Source organism: Elgaria multicarinata, chromosome 1, assembly GCF_023053635.1.
Source record: "Elgaria multicarinata webbii isolate HBS135686 ecotype San Diego chromosome 1, rElgMul1.1.pri, whole genome shotgun sequence".
Classification (NCBI taxonomy): domain Eukaryota; kingdom Metazoa; phylum Chordata; class Lepidosauria; order Squamata; family Anguidae; genus Elgaria; species Elgaria multicarinata.
The window spans coordinates 41,066,178-41,080,041 of record NC_086171.1 but is presented as its reverse complement, the minus strand read 5'-3'; the positions used below and the strand labels follow the sequence as shown (position 1 = coordinate 41,080,041).

At 44.7% G+C, this 13,864-nt stretch overlaps 1 protein-coding gene across 3 annotated transcripts in view; it reads left to right on the top strand.

Moving 5' to 3' along the window:
- The window catches only part of CTDSPL (CTD small phosphatase like), a 214,356-nt gene that overhangs the window by 172,817 nt on the left and 27,675 nt on the right, over positions 1–13,864 (top strand). For all 3 annotated transcript variants that reach the window (XR_010025468.1, XM_063126640.1, XM_063126628.1), the window contains 3 exons: positions 1,820–1,974; positions 5,805–5,837; positions 10,423–10,524. Coding sequence is in view for 2 of the 3 variants with exons in the window: in XM_063126640.1 (XP_062982710.1) it covers positions 1,820–1,974; positions 5,805–5,837; positions 10,423–10,524 (290 nt within the window). In the remaining variant the exon portion in view is untranslated. The remainder of the gene's footprint in view (positions 1–1,819; positions 1,975–5,804; positions 5,838–10,422; positions 10,525–13,864) is intronic.

Here is a 13,864-nt window from a genome sequence, read left to right as displayed (position 1 = left end):
AAATGTGTTTGCCGGCTGTTTGGATTTTATGGGGTGGTTGGTTTTTTTAAAGGGATGCAGAGGAACAAGTGCCTCTTGCATCACAACTGCCTACTCAAAGGTCCTGTCCAAACAGGACCTAGATAGAACATTCCTATATCATTTGTCATGGCCAGCTGTTGATTCCCGATTTCCGTTGTAAATAGCTTAAGAAACCCAAGAGCTGCTTTGCACATTACATTTTTACATGGAAACGTAAAAGTATGAATGTGATGAGTACAGGTGTTTGCTGCTGCATAATGTGCAAAGTCCATATAGAGAGATATAGCTTAACAAAATCAATTTAGTCTAATTCTCTAGTATGCCTTCCTATATACTTCTTCTGCCATAAACAGACAAAGGCTGTGTGGTCACTAAACAGCCTCCAAAGAAAGGCACTTCAGCGTTTCCTAGTTCTAATTTTAAAGTCGTCCACTGGCTCGCAAACAGAAAAGCCAAATTGATAGAAGATCAACTTTCTGCACTGAAGTGGAGTGGAGGCTTGGGGGGAATCCGCACATCATTCTCAGGACGCTTCCATCCGCCCCCAGTGCATCCCGAAAATGATCGTGTAACTTGCCTGTAAAAGAGACGAGGAAGAAGTGTCCTTGCCGGCGCCGCCACCCAACTCCCTCCTCGCCGGCCGGGACGGAGAGCTCGGCAGAAGAAGGCGGGGTGGAGAGCGGAAGAAGCTCTCCAACCCGCCTTCTTCCCCCGAGCTCTCCGTCCCAGCCGGCGAGGAGGTCTGTGGGCTTGAGCTATCTCGGCAGGGCAAGGACGCCTCTTCCTCGGCTCTTCCAAAGGCAAGTTACACGATCGCTTTCACGTCGCACTGGGGTCGCTTAGAAGCGGTCTCGCTGCGATGTGCGGATTCCCCCCTGACTTCTGCAATGCACTCTACATAGGACTACCTGTGTGCCTCGTCCAGAAACTTCAACTAGTTCAAAATATGGCAGCCAGGCTGGTCACTGGTACACCTAGGGGTGACCACATTACACCAGTTTTAAAATCTCTTCACTGGCTGCCAATTAGTTTCTGGGCGAAGTATAAAGTGTTGGTTATCACCTTTAAAGCCCTACATGGTTTGGGTCCAGGCTACCTGCCGGATCGCCTCCTCCTGTACAATCCGCCCTGCACTCTCAGGTCCTCTGGGAAGAATTTACTCCAGCCAACAAAAACAAGGCTGATAACTATTACCCAGAGGACCTTTTCTTCTGCCACTCCCAGTTTGTGGAATGGCTTGCTGGGAGAGATTCGTCAACTTAACAGTCTTCTGGAATTTAAGAAAGCCATAAAGACTGATCTCTTCTGGCAGGCCTACCCAGTTGAATTTTAAGATGCCTTTTTAATAATGTGCTGCTTTTAATAATGTATTATTTTAAAATGTTTTTATTAGTTATATGTATTTTATGGTGCTTATATTTGTGTTGTACCCCGCCTCGATCCAGAGGGAGAGGCGGGTAACAAATAAGATGTTTTTAAAATGTTTTTAGGAAGTTTTTTAGGATGATTTTAACAATGTATATTACGTTTTAATTGAGTATTATATATTTTATCATTTATTGTTGTTCCCCCACCTCAATCAAAATGGAGAGGAGGGCAAGAAATAAATTTATTATTAATAATAATAAATTATTATTATTATTATTATTATTATTATTAAAAAACCTAAAACCTCCTGCCTTCAACATTATGACGTTACATTTAAAATAACACGAACCCATGTGAAATGACTGATCTGTGTCTTAAAAAGTCAAGAAAGGATTTACACCCCTAATTTAAATGTTGCTTTTCTTTACAGTGTCCCAATGTAATCTCAGTTTGAAGAAGCAGAGGAGTCGAAGCATCTTTAGCACTTTATTCTGCTGCTTTCGTGACTACAATGTTGAGCCGCCGTGTCCCAACAGCACCAGTGTCCTTCCTCCATTGGTGGAAGAGAATGGCGGACTTCAGAAGGTTAGCGCCTTTTTTGCTGGTTTATTTTGCATATGTGAACAAAATCCTCAGTTACAGGTTGTGTGTGGCTGTATTTCTTGGATAGTTGTTGATCTTTTTCGTCGGGGTGGAGTCAAATGCTATCAAGCCTCTGTTAGATCATGCAGCTATCTCGTTTTCCTTTGAAACATAATAATGGATCCAGATTTAGTCATACTTGAAGTTGACCCATTGAAATCAGTCAGGACTAAAATCCTATTGATTTTCAGTAGGTCTGCTCTAAGTATGATTAGGTCTGGAACCAACCCAACAGCCCAGTTTGAGGCTGTTGAAGAATACAGTCTTGCTACTAATTGCTAAGCAAACATAACTTATAAATGAAATGTCTTTGGTCTGGTTCAGATGTCATGCTGTCCAACCAACAAACCCAAGGTTTGGTAATCTGGAACACCCTGCGTGTATGCTGCTTCCCTCCTCTTCCGATTCAGTTCCTCCTTTTGCAGTTTGCTTGAATAACAGGTTGCTATGGCATCAAGCAACTTCATCAGTTGATTTCTTCTAAACCGTAATTTGCAAACCCATTAAACCATGGTTTGGAGGCAATTCTTGGTTGGGACTAACCGTAGTTTGCCCAAATCAATGTCACAGCAGGCGATGATTACAACAAACCAGGGGAAAGGTTAGGAAATCAAAAGGGAAGAGAATGTGTAACAATGTGGAGCACTTATGACTGCCCAGTCTTGGTCAGTGACTGGTCTGATCTTTATGTTAATATGTGGTTGGGTCCTTTATACTTTGCCCATATCATTAGTTCCTTTTTATGATGTCACAGCTGCCTTCTTCCACTAGAGAGAGTTGTAAACCTCTTAACCTAATTGTTCCATCTCTAAATATTGATTTTCAGTGGGTCTATACAGAGTGTGTTTGTATTCTTCTAAATCACAGTTCCTGTTGTCATTGATTGACTATGTTGTGCAGAGAAACATGGTGGTGTTGGCTATAGGATAGGATACTAATTCTCCAAGGTTTTGCTGGTAATATACAAGAAGCAAAATTGAGAGATTGACTCCCCCCACCACCCTGGTTCTTCAGGAAATGGACTTAATGTCTCAAAAAAACTGATCTAATAAATACTTAGCAAGCAATTGGCTGACACAAATATTTTAAATAGACCTTCTCACTTAATGAGACTCTTGTCACACTTGAATGGAATGAACATTTTTTGCGTTTTGGCATGGCAGCCAACTTGTATGAACTATTGCATTTTATGGGGCTATCTAATCCAGGCCTACCCAACTTATGGTCGACCAAATGTGATTCAGCCCACCAACAAAGTAACTGGCAAACAGCCCTCTTATTGAAGTCCCAGATAAGCAGCAGTAAACAAATGATTAATTTGGCTTCTGATGGTCCACACGTTGTGTATGTGTGCTGTAATTCATGTTTCAGCCTTGGACTACTAATGGTAAAAATTAGGAATGGGCAGCTAAAGGCCATATTCAGATAACTCAAACAAAGCTCATTGGTTTCCTGATCTTGAACTAGCATAAATATAATTTCACTGCCAGTGTTCAGTGATCATGTAACAATCAGAAAATATATGAGAAGGATTAACTTTTTCAACCACTGTGGGTAGAATAGAAGCTGGGCTGTGTTTAAATTGGGTAAAACCAAATTAATGCTTAGAGCAATGGCTGGAGAATGGTTAGATTTCTGAGTTAGGAGACTTGGTAGCAAAATCCTCAGAGGCTCATTTCACTAATGTGCTTGATGCTTAAACTGCACGTTGGTTTATACTTCCTACTCTTAAGTAAAAATACATATTTAAAATACTCTAGAAATTAACAACAACCCCACTGGTAATTAATATAGTTAATTATCCATTTCTTGTACCCATTTCTCAGTAAGACCTATTTCCAAGTGGGCATGTATAAGATTGGCATGTTAGACTCTGCATTGGTTCCTGCCAAGAAGATAACTGATGGGTAATTCTGGCTATTCCAAGAGTGATTCCTTTACAAATACAAATACATTTGTACAGTACCAATCCGTGCCATTGTTTACCAGCAATTCTCAAAGATTTCCTGTTCCAGTGAATGAACTTGCAATAATCTATTCCTGGAACTTGTCCTGTAGATGGAAAGCATTGCACTATAATAAACTGCAGTATAGTCTGGTAGTCTCTGTTCCTATGGATCAACAAATCTGTCATTTTCCCTCAAGCCAGGGAAATGCAGCACAGTGTTATGGTGGCTACGCTTGTGGCTTTCTCTTCTTCTGACTATGAACCCTTAAGGTGGGAGGGCAGGATGGCTCAGCTTGCCATTCTGCCTGCTTGAGAAAAAGTATTACTTATATGCGCATGTCGTGGCTTCCCACATGTGTGCACATACATTCACCCAGATACTCTTCCATCTGGGGGGGATCTACACATCGTCGTGAAGGCGCTTGCGTGCACCTGCAGTGCGCCCCGAAACTCATCGTGTAGATCCTGCCCTATCCTGGCCAGAAGAGGAGGAGGAGGAGGCGGTGGCCCCGCATCGCCCCTCGCGGGGACAGGGCAAAAAGTTTCCGGGCTCGGCAGCTTTGCTGGGGAATCCGGCTGCATCCCTGCCGCCGCTCGCTCGCCCGTCCTCCCCCCGTCCGCCATGGCTGTCCCCATCCCCATTCTTCTTCCCCCCCGTCCCCGATGCCCGTCCCTGTTCTTCTCCCCCCCATTCGCCAGGCCCGTCCCCGATGCCCGTGCCCGCTCGCCAGGCCCATCCCCCGTCCCCGATGCCCGTGCCCGCTCGCCAGGCCCGTCCCTGATGCCCGTGCCTGTCCTTCTCCCCCCCCTCTCCTGCCGGGTCTGGTCTTTCCCCCGGCCCCCATCTTCTCCCCCCCCCATGATTCCCCCCCCGGCCCGATGGGCACAGCGCTCCTATGGAGTGCTGTGCCCAGTCCGTGGCTTCTCCCGGCTACTCACGAGTAAGCGAGCAGCCGGGAAAAGCCACGGACCCTGCTAGACCTTCCACAGCCGGGCCATAAGTGAATCCGCTTATCCCGGGTCAAGGGAGGACTTAGCCCGGCCTGACCCTGGAATCCCCTGTGTGTCATCTGGATGCACAGGAGGGAGACTGGGCCTCACACCATGCTAACTCCTCGTCTAGCAACGGCCTTAGATATAAAACACTTCTTTACAAAGCCCTAAGCAATGCAGGACCCCTCAGGCAATCTCTGACTGGGTCAGGCGATCCCCCACGGAGACTGCCTGACCCCCGATCTGACTGCGCAGTCGCTACGCTCATCAGGAGATACCCTCTTGGTGACGCCCAAGATTTAGGGGGTCCGGTTCATGATGGCTCAGAATTGGGCTTTTTGTATCATAGTGCCCACTCGAATGGTAGTAGAACTCCCTATCACTACAAATGAGACAGGTGCCAACATTTCTGAGTTTTTGGCCCCTACTGAAAATATACTTTTCCCAATAGGTAAACTTAATCTGCTGTGTTCACTAATAATATACGGTATTTAATTATGATCTTACATTGTATTATTTTGTATATCTCTTATGAAGATAGTTAAATTAAATCCGTGAATTATTATTATTATTATTTTGTATACTGCTTGCAAACAATACCAATTGAGAAGACATGAACTATCAGCAAGGGGTCTGGCCTATTGTTCTTGTAAGTGCTTCTATTGTACCAACTGTTCATTTTATGTGCAGAATCCTCTTTTTACTTAAATGCTTTTTTGAATTTCTGTTGGAATGGTTTTGAGTTGAGAACTGTACTTCAGTTTCTTTTCTGTTCTCTTCCGAAATATTTTATTCTTACATTGATTTTTTTTTCTCTCCTTTCCCCTACCAGGGTGACCAGATGCAGGTCATTCCCATTCCAAGTGTATGTATTTTTATTCTTTTATTTTCAGTTGTTGAATGTTCTTAATTTTGGGTTGGTTTGATAGGCAATCAGTTACGTAAAGTCTAATTGATGTGTTTTTATGTTGCACGCTGCAGGGAAAGACTGTTCTCTTCTACTAACCAATAAGATCTTAAAACTCTCGGAGGGAGTGTGGAACCATAGTTATGTCTATATACTTAAAATAAATCTGAAATAGAATTGGCGGTAGAATACAGGATTCTGCATAGCCATAGTATCCTTATTCAGTTACTGGACTTTTCTTGTGGTGTGTTACAGGGCAAAGGCTGCCAGAGCAAAAGACTGTTCCTACCCAAAGTACATGTGCAAACACTTGGTGGCCACCAGGCAATGAAAGCCTTACAGTGTAGATAAATGTTATGCATACACTGGTTTTAATTAGGGATGTGCTCCGCTTCTCTTCGGTTCAGAGAAGCAGGAGCGAGGCGGCCTAATTCACCTCCGGAAAAGGCGGAGGCGAAGAGAGTCAGGGGGGCTGCGGATCGAGGCGGAGAGGATCGCCTCAATCCAGAGCTTCGCCTGCAGGTAAGTGGGGAGGGAGGGGGACTCATCTAGCGCTGCCGGTGCCGCCATCCATGCGGCGGTAGTGGCGCCAGGTAAGGGAGCAGGGAGGAGGGACGCTTACCTGCCTCCGTTGCAGGCTTCAATTGAGGCCCCGGTTGAAGGCGGAAGTAAAGGCCGAGGCCTCTTCCGGCTTCAGCCGGGGCCTCAATTGAAGCCCGTGACGGATGCAGGTAAGGGGGCGGGGGGGTTGGCTTATTTTGCGCCGCTGCCGCCGTCCATGTAGCGACGGCGGCGAAGCCAGATCTCGCTCCGCAGAGCGGAGCGGGAGCCGGGCCGGCGCAAAGAGGATCGGGCTTGATCCGGATTTTACGGAACAGGCTACAAAGCGGATTGGGGGGGTCCGTGCACACCCCTAGTTTTAATCTGATTCTGCTCTAAATCGGGTATTTGTCGAAGTATTTCTAGATAGGTTTCCAGTTTGTAACCCTTGCATCTTACCCAGTTAATTGCACCCTGTATTTTCCATTTTCACAGCTTTTCCATCGCCCTCAGAATCTTCTAGTGCTTAAACTCTTCCCTTGGGGCCACTTAACACACTAGACAGCTGAAAACCTGGTCTTGCCACTGGCGGGTCATTTGAGGGGGGTGTTGCAGTCCAATCTAACTCCTTGAAGAATGTGATTATGAGCGTATTTGTCACATTCATACCTCAAAATGTCATGTGTGAAGGTGGTCCTGTAATATCTAGCACAGTTATTGGAGTTTAATTTGTTCCGTCTCATGATTCCTCCTTGGCTTGCTGAGTCTTCTAACAAGAATTGGCACACTTTGGGGGAGCTGAGTGCAAAGTCTGGCACCCAGTTGCTTAGTCACAAACAATATTCACTCTATACAGCTATTAAGTGCCAGAGCTGGTTCCGCCATCGCCCTTTTTACAACACAGAATTGTTTTCAGATCTCCTCTTGTGTTTAAAAATGGCCTTTGAGAGATGCATGGGCATTTGAAATCAGCTAGGTTCACACACCACACTTAACCCATGGTGGGTGGCAAGCTACACTGGCTAGGTGGTTATGCCAACAACCTACTGTGCTCCCGTCAGACAAAGAAGCTACACAGAGTAGTTTATTTCACACATCCTTCACTCCACCTCCTCCTGTAGTTTTTCCACCCAGCCGGGCAGGCATCCCAGCTTCCTTTGTAGCAGGAATGGATATCGCTTCAGAGTCGCAGAACATTAGCAGCATTTTTGACCACTTTTGCCAAGCAGCTCTGTAGGCGATCTCCGTAACCCACGCTGCACAACAGACAACGCATTAACCCACCATTGTTAAAATAACCCTTGCTACAGACTGGGTTCTCAGGGCGGCTTGTTTGGGGGAAATACCACACCATGGGGCAGGAGGGGGGAAACATCCCACAGAGACGAGACACTAATTCACCATGGGTTGTACCGGATAATAAACCATCATGGGTTAGCGTGTTGTGTGAATCCAGTCACCTTCTCATCTGGAGTACTTGAATCTCTCTTGGAGGCTGTAATCTGTATTAATCATCTCCACATGCTGTTTGTAGACATGGGCGCGGTGTGTAAGGCTGGGATAGACAGAAGGTAGATCTGCAGGTGTTTTGGACTTCAGTCCCCAGAAACGGCTGCAAGCATGGCCAGTAGCTAGGAATGCTGGGAGATGAAGTCCAAAAACATCAGGAGACCTGCTTTCTGCCCATCCCTGGTGTAAGGCATTCCACAGTATCTTCCGTGCCATAAAACCATACGGCAGCCTTCCTCAACCTGGGGCGCTCCAGATGTGTTGGACTGCATCTCCCAGAATGCCCCAGCCAGCTGGCTGGGGCATTCTGGGAGTTGTAGTCCAACACATCTGGAGCGCCCCAGGTTGAGGAAGGCTGCCATACGGGAAACAACCAGAGACCTCAATCTACCACTAATATAGGTACTTTCCACTTGCTTGTAGAGAGCTATAATAAGGGTGACATGCAATCAATAACCTGACTCAGTGGAAAAAAACATTTGTTCTTTTCAGCCCTTACATGGTTCCAATTGTATGAGGAAATGCAACATGATTCGGCCGGGCCGGATTTCTGTGGAAATTTCTTTTTCTACGTAAAACTTGCCATTTAAGGGAAGGCAGAGCAAAAAACCCATCAAAATATAAGCTCCACAGACCCCCCCCCCTTGCAAAAACAAGTGCTTTCCAAGGGATCTCCATGCAACAGATCACCTCCACAAAAGCTTGGGGCAAATGTTTTTGCCAAACAAAAGTTCCCCCTTTCAGCTCCGTGTTTGGAGTGGAGTGGAGAGCGAGGCTCAGTTCAGACAACACCTTCCTCAACGGCAGTTTTAGAACTCCATGGTGGAGTTTTTCCACCGTCGTTGAGAAATGTGTTGTCTGGCAGGAAAAACTCCACCTCACGGTAGAGTTTTTTTTGGGTAAACACTCCATGCTGAATATCCATGCTGTACAGAGGAGAGTTTCTGCACAACCGTTGTGTTGTGTGGCGGGCTCTGTGAAGTTATCCGTTGCCTTGAGTCGACTTTTCCCACTGGCAAGAGTGGCAAAGGGAGGGAGTGCCACTCTAGGAAAGCTGCTGGGATTGAGTTTTTTTGCAGCAATCATAGAATCATAAAGTAGTAGAGTTGGAAGGGGCCTACAAGGCCATCGAGTCCAACCCCCTGCTCAATGCAGGAATCCACCTTAAAGCATTCCTGGCAGACAGCTGTCCAACTGCCTCTTGAAGGCCTCTAGTGTGGGAGAGCCCACCACCTCCCTAGGTAACTGGTTCCATTGTCGTACTGCTCTAACAGTCAGGAAGCTTTTCCTGATGTCCAGCCGGAATCTGGCTTCCTGTCATTTGAGCCGATTATTCCATGTCCTGCACTCTGGGAAGTTTGAGAAGAGATCCTGGCCCTCCTCTGTGTGACAACGTTTCAAGTCCTTGAAGAGTGCTATCATGTCTCCCCTCAATCTTTTCTTCTCCAGGCTGATGGGATAGCATTGGGAGGACCAGAGGAGGAAAGAGGGCAGAGAAACTGTAAATCAAATGTCACAATGGATTTTACTCAACTCCATGGTAGCCCACACTCACACAATGTTGGAGTTAGAACATGTTGTGTGGGGAATGCCTCCTAAAAACTCAACCATTGAGTGGAGTTTTCACACTGCGTTGACAAATGTGTTGTCTGAACTGAGCCAGAGAAAGAACAATGGGGCACAAAAGCAGGTGTAAAAAATGAATCCTTGGGGGAAGGTCACAATAACTTGGTAGCTTTTTTCCTGCTCAATTTGAATTTAGAGACCACTTTTCCCACCCCACATCTTTAATGTAACAGCACTGCCAAACTATACAAACATTTGCTGTGGAACTGAAAGTTTGGATTTTTAAAAATTGATTTACAATGGAATTTTGCTAGGTTCAATTTTTTTAAAAAATCCTTTCCCCCTTACATTCTTATTAGCTCAGTACCATATCCAGGTACCAGCTGTGGTGTGATGGGGTAAGACAGTTTACCCAACATGACAACCCACACTCAGGTTTGAGTATGGGCTGAGTGTGGGTTGTTGTTGAACTTTGGGTTACTGTGTTGTGTAAACCCAGGCACACTAACAAAACATTGATTGTTAACCACAAAAAAACCATGGTTCACAACCTAACGACAGACCATAGGTTCTCTTCGCAGATTGTTTGTGTTAACAAACCATGGTTGGATTCACACAACACAACAACCCATAGTTCAACAACAACCCACACTCAACTTGAGTGTGGGTTGTTGTGTTTGTGAACCCCGCCAATAAAGGGCTCTGTTTGACGAGGGTTTATTCTTGAAGGTTCTGTCCCTCTTCAGATCATTGTTTACTTCTGGGATCTTTCATTGCAAGTAGGATTTTCACAGAAAACCATACATTGATGCTTCCGGTTGTTTCATTACCTACCCAACACCTAAATAGTTTATTCATATCTATATTACTCTTTATCACTAGTTACTTGTTTCTAACGTTTCATGGTGCTCCTGTGTCTTCTGTTTAGCCACCAGCAAAATACCTCTTGCCAGAAATGACAATATCTGATTATGGAAAGAAGTGTGTGGTCATTGATCTAGACGAAACACTAGTGCACAGTTCCTTCAAGGTATGTATGCTATTTGGCGTTCTTTGTGATTGGTTGGTTCATGTATTTGTAGCGCATAATATTTTGAATAAACAGACACACACAGTTCCACCAAAGTCCCCGCTTTCCCTCCCCAAAAATACCTTTTAAAATTAAGCATTAGGAATTAAGCATTAGGCACCCGTTTTGGAGAAGTTTAAGGTTAATTGGTAACTATGGCCAAGGTTGCCAATCAGTTACCATAACATCCAGTGATGTGATAAATAACCACCACAGGAAGGCCTTCCATATTGTCTCAAATCTCAGTGCATTTCTATTTATTTATTTATTTATTTATTTATTGCATTTCTATACCGCCCAATAGCCGGAGCTCTCTGAGCGGTTCACAAAAATTAAAAACGTTCAAAGTATAAAACAACAGTATAAAACCATAATATAAAATACAATGTAAAAGCTCAACCAGATAAAAACAGCAGCAATGCAAAATTACAAATTTAAAACACCAAGTTAAAATGTATTTATAGACTGTTAAAATGCTGGGAGAATAAAAAGGTCTTCACCTAGCGTCTAAAAGCATATAACGTAGGTGCCAAGCGAACCTCCTTAGGGAGCTCATTCCACAGCCGGGGTGCCACAGCAGAGAAGGCCCTTCTCCTGGTAGCCACCTGCCTCACTTCCTTTGGCAGGGGCTCGCGGAGAAGGACCCCTGAGGATGACCTTAGGGTCTGGGCAGGTACATACGGGAGGAGGCGTTCCTTCAGATAGCCTGGCCCCAAGCCGTTTAGGGCTTTAAATGTTAATACCAGCACTTTGAATTGGGCCTGGACCTGGACTGGCAGCCAATGAATCTGGAAAAGGACTCAAAGGAGCTGTCAAGTGGTGAGTAATCAAGTGATGGGAATTCCTGCAAAATATGCATGTGTGAACCAACCTCTAGGTTCAGTCTCGTGTGTGTTAAAAACTATCGCTTTCCAAGCTCACTTAATAGAACTTTGGCTATTGGGCGGTATAAAAATGTAATAAATAAATAAATAAACAAACCAACATATGATGAAGTTGGCTGAAGCCTAGGAAATCTTAATTTAAATGGTCCTGTTTTGGAGGGGTCTGTGAATTTTGGTGCGGCTTGGTAGCCGGTCCTTGGCACCCCTTACAGAAACAATAAGGTGGCTTTATAGGAAGAGGAGCAGTGGGCAGCACAGGTATAGCAACCCCTTTCCATCCAGTTCGTGACATGGATGCTGAATCCCAGCACAACATTCATCCTGACGCTATTTTGAAAGACACATTTTCTGCCTCTTTTTGAAAATGTGTCCACTCCTATGGCAGAATATGCCGGAGCCTTTACATTTCCAGTTACCACGGACAACCTGGAAACCATAGTTGTTGATACCTGTGAAAAAGGAAAGTGTTCTCTTGAAGGAACTCCATCATCTCCGGGATACTTCAAATTCCTCACATAGCAGTTGCTAAGAGCACAATTCCACGCCGATTGCAGGTTTTTCTTCTGCTAATGGGTGTACAGCTCATCTGAAAAAGACAGGCGGTGACCCGCCAGAGGGCCTTCTCAGCTGTGATGCTACCTGTGGAATTCCCCCCTTCCTCCCAAGGAGTGGAACCTGATGGTTGTTCTGGCCACAAAGAAAGATGTTTATTTGCCCAGGCCTTTCAGAGACATCATCCAGTCGGCTTTAACCTAGCCTGTTTATGGATTTTACCATGTTTTTTGTACAAACCTCTTTTTATACTGTGTTTTCTTGGCTATGTTTTATTATTTGAATTCATTTATTTTATTTATTTATTACATTTATATACTGCCCCACAGCCGAAGCTCTCTGGGCGGTTTACAACATTTGTTTCAATTCCTTTTTGTTAGCTGTACAGGGAATCTTGCAAATGGAAAGGCTACATATACATCCTTCAGTATATAAAATGTTTATTAATTGTTACATTATTCATTATTCGTGAATGAATACTTACCCCCCCCCCCCACCCAATGCCCCATGATGCCAGTCTTGTGCAAATCATTAATGTGTAATGTGCTGGTGTTGACTTTTTAAGAAAAATAACAAGAGCTCTGATGGATCCTGTTTCCCATGGTGACCCAACAGATACCTAGGAGAAGCCCACAAGCAGAACAAGAAGACCACAGTCATAGAATCATAGAATAGCAGAGTTGCAAGGGGCCTACAAGGCCATCGAGTCCAACCCCCTGCTCAATGCAGAAATTCACCCTAAAGCATCCCTGACAGATGCTTGTCCAGCTGCCTCTTGAATGACTCTAGTGTGGGAGAGCCCACAACCTCCCTAGGTAACTGCTTCCATTGTCGTACTGCTCTAACAGCCAGGAAGTTTTTCCTGATGTCCAGCTGGAATCTGGCTTCCTTTAACTTGAGCCCGTTATTCCGTGTCCTGCACTCTGGGAGGATCGAGAAGAGATCCTGGCCCTCCTCTGTGTGACAACCTTTTAAGTCTTTGAAGAGTGCTGTCATGTCTCCCCTCAATCCTCTTCTCCAGGCTAAACATGCCCAGTTCTTTCAGTCTCTCTTCATAGGGCTTTATTTCCAGACCCCTGATCATCCTGGTTGCCCTCCTCTGAACACGCTCCAGCTTGTCTGCGTCCTTCTTAAATTGTGGAGCCCAGAATTGGACGCAATACTCTAGATGAGGCCTAACCAGGGCTGAATAGAGAGGAACCAGCACCTCCCGTGATTTGGAAGCTATACTTCTATTAATGCAGCCCAAAATAGCATTTGCCTTTCTTGCAGCCATATTTCTTGCATGTTCTTCTTGCATATTTCTTGCATGTTCTTCTGATGTTCCACAGCAGTTGATATTCAGAGGCATGCTGGCTTTGTTTTTGAAGGCAATATACATTACAAGTAGTCCTTGATGGTCTTTTCCTCCAGGAATTTTGTCTCATCCTCTTTTAAAGCTGTGGCAGCCATCGCCACATCTTGTGGTAGTGAATTCCATCGTTCCACTAGGGTGGAATCACCAAGTTCTGTTGATGTTACCGTAACAAATTCACTTGAGCTCTGCTGTGGAAAGAAACAAGTCTTAGTCTGAAATAACTGAAAAAGCATGAATATTTCAACTATATTGATACAAATTCGCATCAGTGGCCCCTGCAGTTGTAGGCTAAATGCCTGTGGATGATGTCGTTTTTGGAAAAGGTTATTGCAGCACTATTCCTCAAACTGGAGGGATTTCTTCTGGGAAATAGTACTGCTAAGATTATATGGCCATAGAAATGTTTGTGTGAGCAACTAATAAATTTGTCAGCTGGTTCATGAATAATCCAAACAGCTTGAAAAATGGAGGAATAAAAATCTTGTAAATGTTACTTAACTGTGATGAG